This window comes from Micromys minutus (genome assembly GCF_963924665.1).
Source record: "Micromys minutus genome assembly, chromosome: 1".
NCBI classification, from domain to species: Eukaryota; Metazoa; Chordata; class Mammalia; order Rodentia; family Muridae; genus Micromys; species Micromys minutus.
The window spans coordinates 80,895,381-80,910,443 of NC_137969.1; the positions used below are offsets into that span (position 1 = coordinate 80,895,381).

Below are 15,063 nucleotides of genomic sequence, written 5' to 3' on the forward strand. Positions count from 1 at the left end.
GCCTCTGTTGGCCCGCACTCTAGGTAGCACCTACTTAGCATTGTTGGGAGAGAAATCAAGAGCATCTAAGTCACTTCATTTTCTAACTCGCACAAAATTGTGGTTGACTTAGAAAAAGGGCGTATGTGCTTATATAAATAAATACATGCACATAGATGCAGGTATCTGTGTCCCTACTGCTGTGGTCCTTGGTGCCTTGTTTCTTGGCACCAGATTAACCCAAAGGTTGTTTCTTCCCTTTCCTATAGATACTGACTTCACTGGAGAAATGTTTTCTAAGCGTCCCTAGGGAATATCAGCATGTTTTCTGCAGCCACTTTGGCTCAGTTCAGCTTCCAACCTTGCCTACTTTGCATGGAAGGGAGAGATGCCACATTCCTGGTCCTCAGACCTGAGATTCTAGGAGGTCGGGCAAAGGGAGCAAGCATCTGTCAATTCTGTGTGGGAATACTATCTCAGTGATAAGTCAGACACTCACTCCAACACACAAGAATGATTTCACGTTCAAAATATTTAAATAAACTTTTATATGGATTTGAATTTTGCGGAAAACGAAACCCTGACACATGCAGTACAGCTTAGATCACTTATGTTGTCCTCTCAAAAAAGTGACTGCCTTTTCTTTACATTTTCCTGTTCTTTTTTCCTCCTCCCAAGGAATCAGAAAAGTCCATTGAACAATGGATGAAGACCCCTTCTGACTGTTTCTGAGAATGACCAAGGCAGACCAGAAGTCCAGCATGGATGGGGCGGCCCCCATGCCCAAGCCCATGCCAGTTTAGAAGTCTCTTCTTTACGGATCTTCTTTTTAAATTTTTAAAAGAGATGTATTTTATGTGTGTGAGAGGTTTGCCTACATGTATACATGTGTACCACATGCATGCCTGGTACCTGGGTCTCCTAAAAAAGCAATAAGTGCTCTCAACTGCTGAGCCATTCCCCCAGCTTCCTGGAGCCTCTTATGATTTCAATTAACTTACCTAGATGGATTAAGTAGGCACAGGTCCCAAGCACCCTCCCCCATGACTGTGTCCATGGTAACTCTGGGATGGGCTGAGGGAAAAAAGTGTTGAGTCATAAAAGAATGACCTGGCATGGTCCAAGAAGAAAAAGCAATACAAGAACTGGCAAAGAGTGAGGCAGGGTCAGGACACCAAGCACTTTGGGCTTCTGCCCCCTGGCATCCACGGGAGGACCTATCCTATGGCCCTGCACCATCCTAAGTGGTCTAAAAAGGTTGTCAGAGAGTCTGTGACAGGAAGTGCTGATCCAGTCAGGGTTGGGATTCCTGGATTCCAGGATGTAGAAGCAACTAGGAATTACCTTTCTGGACGCTTTGTGTCAGGAACTGGCTCAAGTCTATTTGATTAGAAAGCAGTAGGTACACTGTGCTCAGAGACAGGGGCTTTGTTATGGCAATCAGTAACAACTGACTTCTGTCTTAATACAAATTGGCAGCCAGTTGTCACGGAAACCGTGTAATCTGTATGGTCCCTGATCCTGGCGATCCATCCTTACAGACCGTATCTGACATCCCATCTCTGCTGTGCCTCCACTTCTACCCCCAAGTCTTCTGTCTTAGCATGACTGAGAGAAGTGGGAAGGGCATCTGGTGAGTACCAACTGGCAGAGAAGAGGGGAAGCCTGATCATTCTGTGACATGTGGAGGATAGCCAGGTAATCCACAACTAGCTCCCTGTGTGACAAGGGAACAGTGAATCAAAAGTGTTGCTTTGGTCAAAGAGGCCTGTGGGTGGAGCAGCTGAGTGCCTAGAGACATTGAGATATGCAGGATGAGCGAGTGAGTGTGACTATTAGACAGGAAAGAGCCAGCACTAGGTAGCTGCCCCCCCCCCCCCCCCAGGGCCTGGAGCACATCGGGAGCAGAGCCATGGGTAGCAGGCAGCCCAACAGGCCAAATAGAGTACAACTTTCCGTTCATACAGTCTCATCAATTTTGGGATATTTTTTCTGCTGCTATAATGTCATAATTTGGCTATGCCATTAATTAGACGGTGATTTTCCACTGTCTGTAATGGTCTCTGTAGGAACAATATTTATAGCACTTCCCAGTAGATGCACAAATGAGCTGTTAGACTATAATCCACTTCCAAGCTGGGAATTCTCTGCCTGTGTAACATGGCCACAATACATACAAAACAACCAAAATGCTTAGCAATTTATTATTTTTTTTTACCTCTGGGGAGGAAGGGCTCTCCTCCACTCAGAATATGGTATGGCCTCAGGTACCACAGGGCCCATATGTCAACACAACTCTGGTCTCAATGCTTTGTCTCACCTTCTGTAGCAGTTAATAGGGTCTCTTAAAAGAGTAGGCCACTTGGGGAATTGTGAGGTATTACAAATTTATCCTGAACATCATTGCATATCCACCCACAGTTATGTGTACCTACTGTGTACAAGGTACTTGCCTGAAATCATCATAAATGGCAACACATATCTTTACAGTTTTATCTTTCATTTAAACTATGGCTTCTACCTTCCCACCCACAACGCATCCTGCACTGGTACAAATACAGGGGATTGATTCTGGTGCATGTGTGTGTGTGTGTGTGTGTGTATGTGTGTGTGTGTGTGTGTGTGTGTGTGTGTGTGTGTGTGTGTTGTGGCTGTTATACTGGACTTGGGATTATCTTACTTGTTTTCTCTCTGAAAGCCCTTGGTCACACGGATTATAGCTAGCTCTTGCGAGGCATCTACTTACCCTTCCATCTCTGTACACAACTCATGGGGACACACCTGCAGTCCGATGCAGTGAATATGTGCATTTCCATAGCTTTCTCGTGGTCACTGCCAAGAGCTGTTCATCACTGCTTAGAAAAGGGCACCTTGCTGAATAGTTATGGGGTAACGCCCCCGAGAGGTCTTGGACCACATTAAACATCTGTCAGAGGTAATGAGGACCTTGTCATGAATTGCAAGCAAAGAGCTTTGAGTGGATTTGGAGCCATACTTTAAACTTTTAGGTACAGGCAAAAGCCCAGAAGCATATAGAAACTACTATCTATGTCTGTGTCTATATACACCAAGGTGGGGACTGTACCAGGCTCCTAAAATGTCCAAATGTATTTCCAGTAAAATACTACGTAGCTCTAGGAACAGGAAGCACCCATCTCTAACCTGTATGGCATATAGACAGTGCATAATGCCTTGCATCATGGCTGCTTTATTGTGAATTTGTGCCCAAACTGGAATGTCTTCCTATAAGACATTTCTGCAAATATGTGTATTTGAGCAAAATACATATTACATGGCCACGTGATAAATAGAATATCCTGTCCCATGTACCTGTTGTCCAAATGTACATACATATAATACATACAAAATTGAATGCCATCTAAGATGCACGTATACATGTTTTCTGTGCTTTTGTGATGGAGTATACCAGAAACTGAAGAACATGCTTGGGGCTACACCAGAGAGCATGGATACTGGACACATAGCTGCCGAGATGGTGAAGAATTGTCTACATGCTCCCACCCAGTGGGATGCTCAGTCTGAAATTTGTCCCTTGGTTGAGTACTCTGTGGGTGTGAATGCATCACTTGAAAGGCGCCTCTAAGTCTCTGTAGTTGGAAGGAGGCTCAGCTCTGCTTCCTTGCTCACTAGACAGGCAGTGATGGCCTCTTCTCCATCTGAAGGAGCTTGGGCTGAGCAGAGATCCAGAGGTCTTCATCTTTCTTCTTCTTCTTCTTCTTCTTTTTCTTTTTCTTCTTGTTCTGGTCTGGCTGTTGGTTGCTCTTGGGTGGTCGGCTACAGCAGCAATGGCAACAGATGAAGAAGAGGGTGAGAACCACCACCAGGGGCAGACCCAGGAGCACAGCCAGACACACGGTGTTGAAGACCCCTCGCTCGTGTCTGGTCCGGATGGTTTCCCAGATAGAGTTGAAGAAGGAACTGTTTCTCTCCATGGTGCTGGGCTAGTGTGGGGCCAGAAGATCCCAATTCTCTAACAAGCTCTCGGTGCCACAGAACATGGGGTTAGCCACTTGGAATTGATTTTTCTTTCAGCTTCACATTTGGGCATGCTACCAGGAGCACCTGAAGAAAGTAAAACAGACAATTCAAGAGAAATGCAATAGCGACAGTTTATTATTTTCATAGTGTCAGAGGCTTTATGCTTAGAAAAGAGAAGGAATCAATGACTTTCAGAGTTCTCTGAAATCATGCTAACATTCAAAAAACAGAGTACAGGGAATACATCAATAACCTTTAACCTGCTCTCACTATGCATACAAATGATATTGGGTTTAGGGTTAAAAAGTTGATATTATTATGTCAGACCTGGTATACACTAGGTGCTCAGCAGTTGTTGAATAAATTAATCGGTGTCTACACCATGTGCTTTTTGGTTAATTCTCTTCCTGTACCCTAGCTTACCAGACAGGTGATGAACATGTATTTCCCATGTGGTAGCTCCTTGTCTGAGGCCCTAGGAACACAGCTGAAGGTGGGGCACAAGTCACAAGATGTGTGAACAGCAGGGCTGGACTTAACTCATCTAGGGAGTTTGGCTCTGGATCTCCAATGCATGAACTGTTCACTGGCATTGGTCTGGGTCTCCTAGTCCTTTGTACAGAACTAACCCATTTTAGGCAATTGGCCCAGGATTTGCAGAATCTTACAGTTGTTGGCTATTCCATAGTTTGACTCAAGCATTTATCTCAGTCTACGATAGAGCGGTCTGCAAAGAGATTGACATCTCATTATGAGACACATCCCCAAAGAAACAGAACAAAACCCAACTCTCTCCTCAGCACAGGTTTACAGAAAAGCTAAGCCTAAACTAAAATTCAACATGGCAACAAAGAAGAGTGTGCTCTTGGGGCCATGTCCTCCTACTGGAGGTGTGGCCTAGGCCCTTGGGAGGACTAGGGACACCCCATGACATGGATCTGCCTGCACTCCATTCCAATTCCAAGATTTCTCTTCAGAGTGAAGAGAAAACTAACCATCGCTGCAGCCAGAACTCCGTAGGACCCATCCACTACACAGGACTTTTCCTCCTTAAAATTTCCCAACTTTTTGCCATGATCCCTTGCTTTGCCTCAGTCTTACGTTAACAGTATTTTTAGTTCATTTGGAGTGAATTTCCCATTCTGTGGTGGGAAGATTTGGGTGGTGTCCTCTCATTTGATCCTCCACATAGCCATACTGGGACAAAGGGATCCTGGGATTCACGTTCAGGGACATCAACACCACACTCTTCTACATCAGGTGGTGCTGGTCTCTGCAGGCAGGAGAAGGGCATCATGGAGAGGAAGGAGACTGAGCTCCTGGAGAGTGTTAGGGAAATTTGGCCACTTAAGGATGCCTTTAGAGATAAACAGGCTTTTGATGGAGGACTCTGGGCAAAAATTATGTTTAAACATCTCATGCTGGTCGATGAGTGGGACGTAAATGGAACAAGAGATTGCTTTCCAATGACCTTGAAGCTCAGGGTGGGAGAGGAGAAGGCTGGACAATGAGTGAGAGGGTGGATGGTGGCTAGGGAGGAGATGGGCCTCATGTGGGAGCTTTGTAACAGTCCCTGTGATCTGAGCTGACATTTAGAAAAAGATCACAGATCTCCAAAGCTCTGGGAAATATTGTAAGAAAGTCCTTTATCCAGTTAACAAACATTTATTGGACATTTGATTTGTGCCAAGTCTGTGCTGGGCATAGGGGATTCAGCAATGAATAACAAAGTTGTAATTTCTGACACCAGCTTTTAGAGTCCGGGGCAATTATTATTATTGAAGGTTGTGTCATAAAAGACAAATATAATAAGCACATTCCAACTTAGATTGCTTAGTTGGCTGAAACAGAGGCATGCATTTGAATTATGTGTTTATCACAATGTCCCAGGCTCCCCTGCCCTCCCACCTTTGTCTTAAACACGTCCATCCCGAGGCACCTAAAATAGCCTTTGAATAAATAGATTTCTTTTCAACTAAAACTAAGTCAATAATTCACTTCTGCATTCTTAAAGGTACTTATTAGAGTCAGCTCTCCACACAGCCAGAAAGAGTACTCATTAACATTTGGGAGCCCAGTCTGGGGGAAATTCGATTAAAAAATATTCTTTATATTTTTTTAATCTAAGAATTCTTGTCTAGGCTCCCTAGGTTACTTGCTGAGCTCTGCTAATCTATAGCATTTCATTAGTATTTATGAGCTTTGTGTTATTAGCATTTTCAGGAAACAATCAAATATCTCCTTAGTGGTATGAATGAAAAGTTAGGGCTTCCATGGGATAGTACACAAAAGAAGTCACACAGCGGAAGTCACTCTGGGAAGACTGGATCTTTTTGTTGCGTTCAAGTATCACCACACAGAAATGTCATTCATCTACTCTTGTAAAGTAAACAATAGGTGCCGATCGATCATTCTTTGAGGCTGTGCTTGTGGGTGTAAGTTTTTTAATGAGAATGGGGGAAAGTTACCTTCAGTCCCCTAGAACAAAATATTATTGGTCTCTACAATACTCTATAGTGTATAGCTGGAAAGAGTTATTCATTCATTGCTGTTTCTCCATAAGCTTCTTCTATCGGCCTGGGTGTGAGGCAGTGGAGAAAAAGAGTGATACAAGAGCCAGAAGCCCGGGCTTTGAGCCTCAGAAGAATCTGTCTGACCGTGGCATGTTCCTGAACCTTAACTACAAAATGAAGCTGATGAGTATCTCTGTGATGTTGCAGGGATCAAAATGGCCCAGTCTATTTCGTGCACTCTCTAAACTATAAAATATACAAATATGATCCATAAAACAACAGGTTATCTCCAGTAACGACTGGTTAATTCTAGCTTTGAGCTATTGCTTCTCACTCCTTACTTCTCAGCCCAGTTCCCACTATTAAGGAGGTAATGGTATCAGTAGAGAGGAGATAGTGGTGGAGAGGTTGGGGCAGAAAGCCTAGCTAGGATGTTCTTCAGATGTGAGGGGGAGAGCTTGCAAGACATGAGGAAGTGTTTCTGGGTTCTACTTTCTTCTAACTCTGGTCTCCTATGAGGATTCTTAATGAATGCATGAGCTCATGCTTGCACATGCATGCACACACATGTGTGTCTGTAAATACATATACATTTTTTATCTGCAGAGAACCCCAGTGAACAGTTCCTGACTTCCACCATCTCTAATCTCTCCCTCCAACTCTGGCTTCGCAAACCTTGTCTCAGCTCTCAAACCACCCACCTTGCAAAATCCCCGGTGTTATGATATCACACCATTTATAAAACAAGCTTCTCTGGCTGTGAGGGCTCAGTGTAGAGCCTTAGCCAGTGGTTATTGACTCTGTTGATCTGTGTTGTATTTTTGTTAGAGCTCTTACCCTGCTAATCTGGAGCACACAGGTATGGTCTAATGCTTGTTAAAAACTGCATTGTGCAAAACCTGCTAGATCATGGCAAATAATCTGCTTGCAAAACATTGTGTTTGTTTCTAAAACCCAGCCCTGGACACTATAAAAATAATCATATTTCCCTAATTTAATTAACTGTTTCATATAAGTAGTTATAATAAAAGGTGAAGGCTCATTCTTGCCCTAAAGCATACATATATGAAATATGACTAGAATTTGATTTTTGAAAGAAAATAGATGGTATTTTTCTCCAGAATCAGTGCTACAATTACACTTATAATTTTGAACAAAAATACAACTTGATCATCCATATTGAAATCATTAAGGTACCCAGAGTTCTTAAAAATAACTGTGGTGTTTTGAATATGCTTATATTAGGAAGTGGCACTATTAGGAGGTATGACCTTGTTGGAGAAAGTGTATCACTGTGGGCATGGGCTTTAAGACCCTTATTCTAGCTGCCTAGAAGCCAGTCTTTCTTTAGTGGCCTTCAGATAAAGATATAGAATTCTCAACTCCTCCTGCACTATGCCTGCCTGGATACTGCCATGCTCCTACCTTGATGATAATGAACTGAACTCTGAACCTGTAAGTCAGCCCCAATTAAATGTCCTTATAAGAGTTGCTTTGGTCATGGTGTCTGTTCCCAGTAGTAAAACCCTAACTAAGACACTAACCAAAGGTTGCTTTATTATAATGTACTTCCTGAATTAGATGACCCTTGAGATGGGCCATCGGTGCAACTCCTTTAGTTGGTTAACAAGAAGTCTAGAGCCAATTTTGCTGGAGGTCAACCCCTAGCAACTGGCACAGGCAGGACCAGGACCAGTACTTTCTTGCTCTTAGTTCACCTTCTTAGCATGCCACTTCCTTCTCCGGAGAAGTCCTTCAGAATTGGCACCTAGGTAGTATTTTGTAAAAATGCAAGGTCTTCTCTGTTTCACTTATTCATATGGCCAGGGAAGGACAGCAGTAGCTTGGAGACTACAGAGATGAAGATGTCTCTGAATTAATATGGGGCAGAACTCAACTGCTGATTAAAACACCTTTGTTGTGGGAATGTACTGAGTTCTGTTTTTTCTCTTTTCTCCCATAGCAGCAGTTAGCTTGTCCAACCCAAGATAGCTGATGAGCAAGCTTACATTGATACTGCTTATAACACACGTGTGATGAGTTCTACAGTCCTGGTTAGCTACTTTGACCCAAGAACAGGCTACCTCAGTGCCTTATCTTAGAAAGGTGGTTCTGAGACCTGATATCCTGGTGTGAATTCTGACTCTTCCACAAGGGTAGTACATGTCAGCCCCCCTTTCTGTCTGTCTCTCTGTCTCTGTCTGTTTGTCTCTGTTTCTGTCTCTCTGCCTCTCTCTCTCTCTCTCTCTGGGGCTCAGTGTTCTCACTTGTAAAATAGTGCAGACAGTTCTAGAGTGTTAGAGATAACTGTACCAGTTGGGAGAATGTCTCAGAGTCTAGCTAGGCAATAAATATGATGATTTAACCTCAGACAAAAGGGCTTGCTAGCTAAAGTAAACAGCTCCTGGCTCCTTGGCTAATGATGATTTGGTTTGCCTTTTAAATTTTTAGTGTGTTTCTGATATCATAATTTTGATATGCCTTTAAAAGAGCCACTCTTCCTCTCTCTAGCTTTCTTGGCGCATGAAGGCTCTCTGTAAACATCCCACTCACTACTGTTTTCTAGTTAGTGATTTCAGAAATGTGAATGGACATCACTTGGAGGCAGAAATATCTCACTCATCCTCTCTCCATAGACTTACCTGGTTGTGGGGAGTGGTACCCAAGTCTACTTTGTTACGTCCATTTTACACTACCCTCTCCTCTTCCTGCCCCTCTTTCTTCTACCACAGTACTTATTCAGCAGCTAGTACATGCCAATCTGCATCCAAGACACTGTTGTTAAGACTCATGAACAAGAGAGATGTGGCCAGGCAACTTATTCTTCACAGAAGACATTCGACAACTAAGTGGAGATTAATCCCAAATGTGTCCTCACGTCTATAAAGGGAGTGGTTACAGTGGTCTCTGCAGAGGGGACTCGAGGGTATGACAAGGATCTATGTATGCACAGAAGTATGGACAAGGACCCTCAGAAGACAATACAGTATCAATGTAAGCTTGCTCATCAGCTATCTTGGGTTGGACAAGATAATAGGCACAGAACAGGGGAGAGAAAACAGGGATGTCCAGGAATGCGGGAGGTAGCACACATGCCAAAGGTGAGAATCAAAGTTGAAGCAGGGCCTAGAGAGTGAGCTCAGGCCCTGTGGGTGTTAGGAGGAATGTCAAGGAAAGAGTCCTAAAAGGAAGAGGTGTGCCCAATTCAAACCCCTTGATATATTCATCCCAGTGCTCAGACCAGTCTTGGTCTCCAATTTTTCTCTTCCTTTAATTTTTCTAGACTCACACTGTGACTTGTACCCACTGCTTGACCCATGGTGATATAGAGATGTCAACTCCTTAGCACGGAGGGCCATTCTTCTATGACCTGCTCCTCTATGTCCCCAGACTCATCTACCCTAATGCTAGCCCCTCTCTGTTCCTAAGATCCTAGGATCATTTCTGCTTTTCCATCACCATGTTCAGCAGTGTTTCCTCTCCCCATGTCTTCACAGCTCTTCCCTCCAACCTCAGGAGGACTCCTGGATATTCAGGCCTCCCCTTGAGGTGTGACTCCAGATCTCCTATTCCCCCATGGACTGACTGCTTCTTCTTCTGAGTTCTCAAGGAGGCAATTCCATACTAGAGCCCCAATCTCAAAGTGCCTTATTACTTTGTTTTCTTTGAGAAATTATAAGAATTCAGAAAAATTGAAAAGGTTATATAAGTCTCAAATACTCCTGTTTGCTGACTTGTTTTCGTACTCACTTTGGACCCCTCAAAGCAGCGATTAACACTCTTCTGTGTGACCTGAAGAACTAGCTTTGTGCTTATCATATAATAGGTGATAAATGAATATTTGACATATAAAAGATTTCTTTTAACATTTAAGCTGAGCAAAAGAATGAACCCATCATCTGGATTCTAACTCCAAAGTACCTTTCAAACCCATCCATGTCTCCTTACCTCCAAGGCTAGGTCAATGCTCCCTGTTAGTTGGGTTACTGCTGAAGCCTCCTATCCAGTCTATCTGATTCCATGTTTCCTTTCCTCTAGTTCATGTACCCACAGGAACAGGGCTCTGTGCTCCCAGCCCTAGCTTATGATCCATGTCACTCCATCACATGAAGTGTAAAAGATAAATGCTATAACAGGTTCCACAAATTATCCCCATCATCTGCCACGGCCTCAATCATCTGGTCCCTGTCTCCATCATCTAGTACTCACCTTCATCATATCTACCCTGGCTGCATCATTTGGTCCCTGTCTCCATCATCTAGTACTCACCATCATCATATCTACCCTGGCTGCATCATTTGGTCTCTGTCTCCATCATCTGGTCCCCATCTTTCATCATATCTACCTTGGCTAAATCATTTGTTTTCTGTCTCTATCATACAGCCCTGTTACTGTTTCTAACGCTGCACTGCATTCCTTTCTGTTTTATTCATTGTGTCCTACCCTGGGACTCTCTACTTGCTCAAAACTTCATCTATCTCTTTGCTTGGTCCATGTAATCTCAGAGTTTATCACAAATAAATTTAGATTTTCCTGCAATGATACCTCAACAAGGGGCTCCTCCTGCCATCTTATCTCATGGCCTTTATGATATGTCTTGCTTTGAAATTTGTTCTTAATTCTGATTCTCCTTCTTCTTCCCTCTTCTTTTTCTTCCTCTTCTTCCTCCTCTTCCTCCTTTTCCTCTTCACTATCTTCTTTTTCCTTCTCCTCTTCTTTTATTCTCTTTTTATCCTACCTATCCTCTCATTCCTTCCTTCCTTTTCTCTTCTCATCCCTATTTACATGGTTTTCTGCTGGTAGAGACGTACATGTTTAAAGTCTTCCTTTATTTTATGAGAAGAGGGCCTTTTGCCTGGCTGTTCTGTTTGAGTGTTCGGATTTGGGCAGGTAGTTATGTGAATGAATGAAGTTAACCCAGGAGTTCTGAAAAAGCACGTGAGAAACTGACTGGACATGAGTCAGTCATTCCGGTCGCTGAGGAGGAAGTACAGATGGACACTAGGAAAGGTGCAGTGCCCCCAGCAGGAGCTGAACTTTGATGATAATTGCCCACCCATTTAGCACTGTTCAGTCAGCTCCTCAGCCACAAAATTTATTTGAGAGGGAAATAATGACCATGAAAATCCCATTATCAGGAAAGCAGTAGGGAGTGGTGTATGTTTTATCAGCTCCTGAATAATCACCTACCTACCATGTGCTCAGTTACAAAGAGCCCATTGTAGCTGGGACTTCCAGATAACAAGGGATCCTTTCCTAATTACTATATGCTCTATTTCAGGTTCAGCAGAAAAAGAAAATTAAAAAGCTCCATTTCACTTCAGGTTCAAAGGAGTCAATCTCTCAATCAATCAGGTATTAATTAAGCTATGCTTGGACTTACGGGGAAAGCCAGAGATAGCCTCTTCTTGAAGATGATACCAGGAAAATTATTAGCAAATGACTTAGGAACAAAGAAAAGAGTTTAAAATGGGTTTTATTTGGACTTTCTTTGATTTTCTATTATGTAAAAACTGAAGGTTTGGAATCTCCAATCCCTTGATTTTTCTTTATTTCTCACTGTCTTGATCCTGCCCTTTCTCTGTTCATCCTAATTGTATTATCTCCAAAGGATTTGTACCTTGGACCAGGAACACAGCTCATCCTTCTTGGTCTGCTCTCAGGCACACTTCCTGGAAAGCACATCTCTCTGATTCCTTGAAATGTCCAGCCGTGCTCATGTGGTGAACACAGCATCTCCAGCCCAGAGCAAGTTATAAGGAAGATGTTTCCTAACCGTTCTTCTCATAAGCCAGGAAATGTATAACGAAGGACTTTGTCTCTGCTGCCTACATAGTAGAGGGTCTGGGAGCATTCTCACCCATGGTTTATGTTCAGATTTTCCCTCTGGCACCTGCCTTAGAGGGTGGGGTGTTTATTCATTGTGCTGCAGCATTTGGCCCCAAGCCTGGCACAGTGCCTTGTGGAATGTGGACTGCCAGCGTCTTTGAGTGGCTTACGGGAGAACACATTTCTAGGTGAAAGGAGTCAGATGATGTGTGGAGCATGCGCCACAGTACCCCGAGGAGCACAAAGCGGCATAGTATGCATGGCCTCCTTTTATTAGGAAAGCATCCCGTTCGGATCCCTGTTCGATCTGTTCTTCACTGAATTGGTTTAAAGGGTGCACTGAGCAGCTCCCAGGAAACCAGGGCAGCTACAGTTGGCTCTTTCTCTCTGCTATCTCCCTGCCTTGATTTCTATCCACCCTTTCTCCGTTCCCTTCCTCAGCCCTCCTGACCTCCAGGATCACTTTTCTTGGGTTTTCTGTTCTTGTTTTGTACATCACGATTGGCCTTTCTCTTCTTTGTTACAGTCAGATACCCACTTGTTCTCAATTGACCCGGCTTCTGACTTGGATACTTCAGAAGGCCAAGGCCTCCAGACAGAGCTGGCAAATGTCTCAGCACCTCAGGAGAATAGGTGGTCTGTGGAATCAGACGCTATCATTTGTTGAGTTCTTGCTAAGTGCATAGCTCTCTCCTCTCCCTCTCCCTCTCTGTGTTATCAAGTCTTTACATTAAGGTTTAATCCAACAATTCAAGGTAATCAATCCCTTTTATTTTCATCAAGGGAACTGAGGCCATCAGAGGTTTAGAAATATATTCAAAGCCTTGGCACTACCAAAGGGAAAAATGAGGTGTCAATCTAATCCCAGCAAAAGGCAACGGTTCTGCTGTAGCTCCTCTGTTATGTGATCACCATTCTCAGGAGACGGAGGACTTCGGTTCTCACCTGTTTTGCTAGGATGATGGGTTCTCACCCAATAATTCCCTGGAACACGTGAGAACTCTCACATGTGCCACATCCCATGGAAAACTCCTGGTAATATGTATTTTGTGATCTTAAATAGTTCACATTTTCAATGTTTATTTTTATTTATGTATTTGTTCATTTGCCTACTTATCCATGTGCCATGTACTTGTAGTGCCCACAGAGGCCAGAAGGGGGCACCGGATATTTGGAATAGGAGTCACAGGTGGTTGTGAGCCACCTGATATAGGTGCTATGAACTGAACTCAGGTTCAGCCTCTGCAAGAGAACTGAGCACTCTTTCCCTCTGCACCAACTCTTTAACCCTAAATGATACAACAGTGGGAGGAACCTGGATTTGAGCCAGTGCCTTTCTAATGCTCTATGTCTGACCAACCTCCCGAGGAGCTTGGATTTTAATAACCACACATGGCAGGAGGGAAATGTAACCCAATACCACATTTGTCAGAAGACAATAGTTCTCCCAGGCATGAGACTCCATAGGCAGAATACTCACTTGCATTCCAAGAATTGTACCCAGCACACCTCTGCCTCATTATGAAGACGAGTAATCACTATTTCTTGTCTTTTATATAAAATCCTCAAGTTTTAGCTAAGCTTAATATTGAGCTGTACTAATTTCTCATGGATGCACGGTGTGTGGAACTTCAAAAAGACCAGGGCTCTCTCTCATACCTGCTCCATCTATTCCTGTTCACCACCTGGTCTCTGGAGGCATTTAGAGCTCGTGACCTGAAGTATAAACTTCCAGGTGTAGGGACTGCACTCCTTGTTCTCTGTGCTATCGTCTTTGTAGAGAGGACCACACAGCAGTGGGGGAAATACAGATGAGGATAAATACAGCCCATCTTAGCAGCAGGCACCTCCTTATTGACTGAGCTTGGTCTCTCGATAGTCAGAAGAAAGATGAAGCCGAGGAATGTCTGCAGAAGAGTTAGAGCATATGAAGATGTACTCGGGCTCAGTGCAGGATGCTGGCAGTGGGGTAAAGTGTAAAGAAAACCAAGCTAGGGGCAGAGGAACCAGATCACTTCCAGTTCAGTTGCCCTGCATGTCTTTGACCTTGGACAACATCACCTAAGCTTTCTGGAGCTACCAGAGTGCAAAATGAGGTTTCCATCTAATCCCAGCCTTTCCCTTGTCTGAGAAATGAGATTATTACCTGCACTGGATATTCCTCAGAACTCTTGTGAAGAATAGACATGTAAGAGAACACCAAGAAGGAGTTGGGGATCCCATAATCTAAATGCCACACAATGGAATTTTAAGGAATTGCATTTAGAACATAGAATTAAATGTAGAATTAGAGCCCCTCCCAGTCTCTGTGAATCTCAGCCACCAGGAGCTGTGTTTCCAAGGTCAAGGGTCCACGAGTGCACATGGGTACCACTCACACTTCTGTACATCCTGGTTTTAGCCCTCCAAAAATCTGTAGCCATGGTTACAGCGAAAGACCGTAGTCAGTCAGCTCCCATTTTTATGATTCACAAGTGTTTGGGGAAAGTTTGGAGCCCGTTTTGGTGGGTGTGGTAAAGTAGCTAGGTGAGGTTTTATTTTTGGAAGGCTCAAGCCTCTGAGGTCATCTGTGAGTTAGGAGTGGCTAGGGTGGGATGGTGCTGTTTCTGTTCCATAAATAAAGGCAGAGCTCAGCTTAAGTCTCAACGTCACATCCTTTAGGAGGGAAGAGTGCTTTTTGAAAAAGCAAGACGACGGCCAAATATTTACGTGGTTCAAGAGCTCCTACACAGGTGGCAATTAA

At 43.7% G+C, this 15,063-nt stretch overlaps 1 protein-coding gene across 3 annotated transcripts in view; it reads right to left on the reverse strand.

The window, feature by feature from the left end:
- Positions 1–535: 535 nt before the first annotated feature.
- KIAA0040 overlaps positions 536–15,063 on the reverse strand; it is a 29,758-nt gene continuing 15,230 nt past the window's right edge. For all 3 annotated transcript variants that reach the window (XM_080937005.1, XM_080937004.1, XM_080937003.1), the window contains one exon: positions 536–4,062. In XM_080937005.1, the coding sequence (XP_080793131.1) occupies positions 3,627–3,932 (306 nt within the window). In that variant the 5' untranslated portion in view covers positions 3,933–4,062 and the 3' untranslated portion in view covers positions 536–3,626. The remainder of the gene's footprint in view (positions 4,063–15,063) is intronic.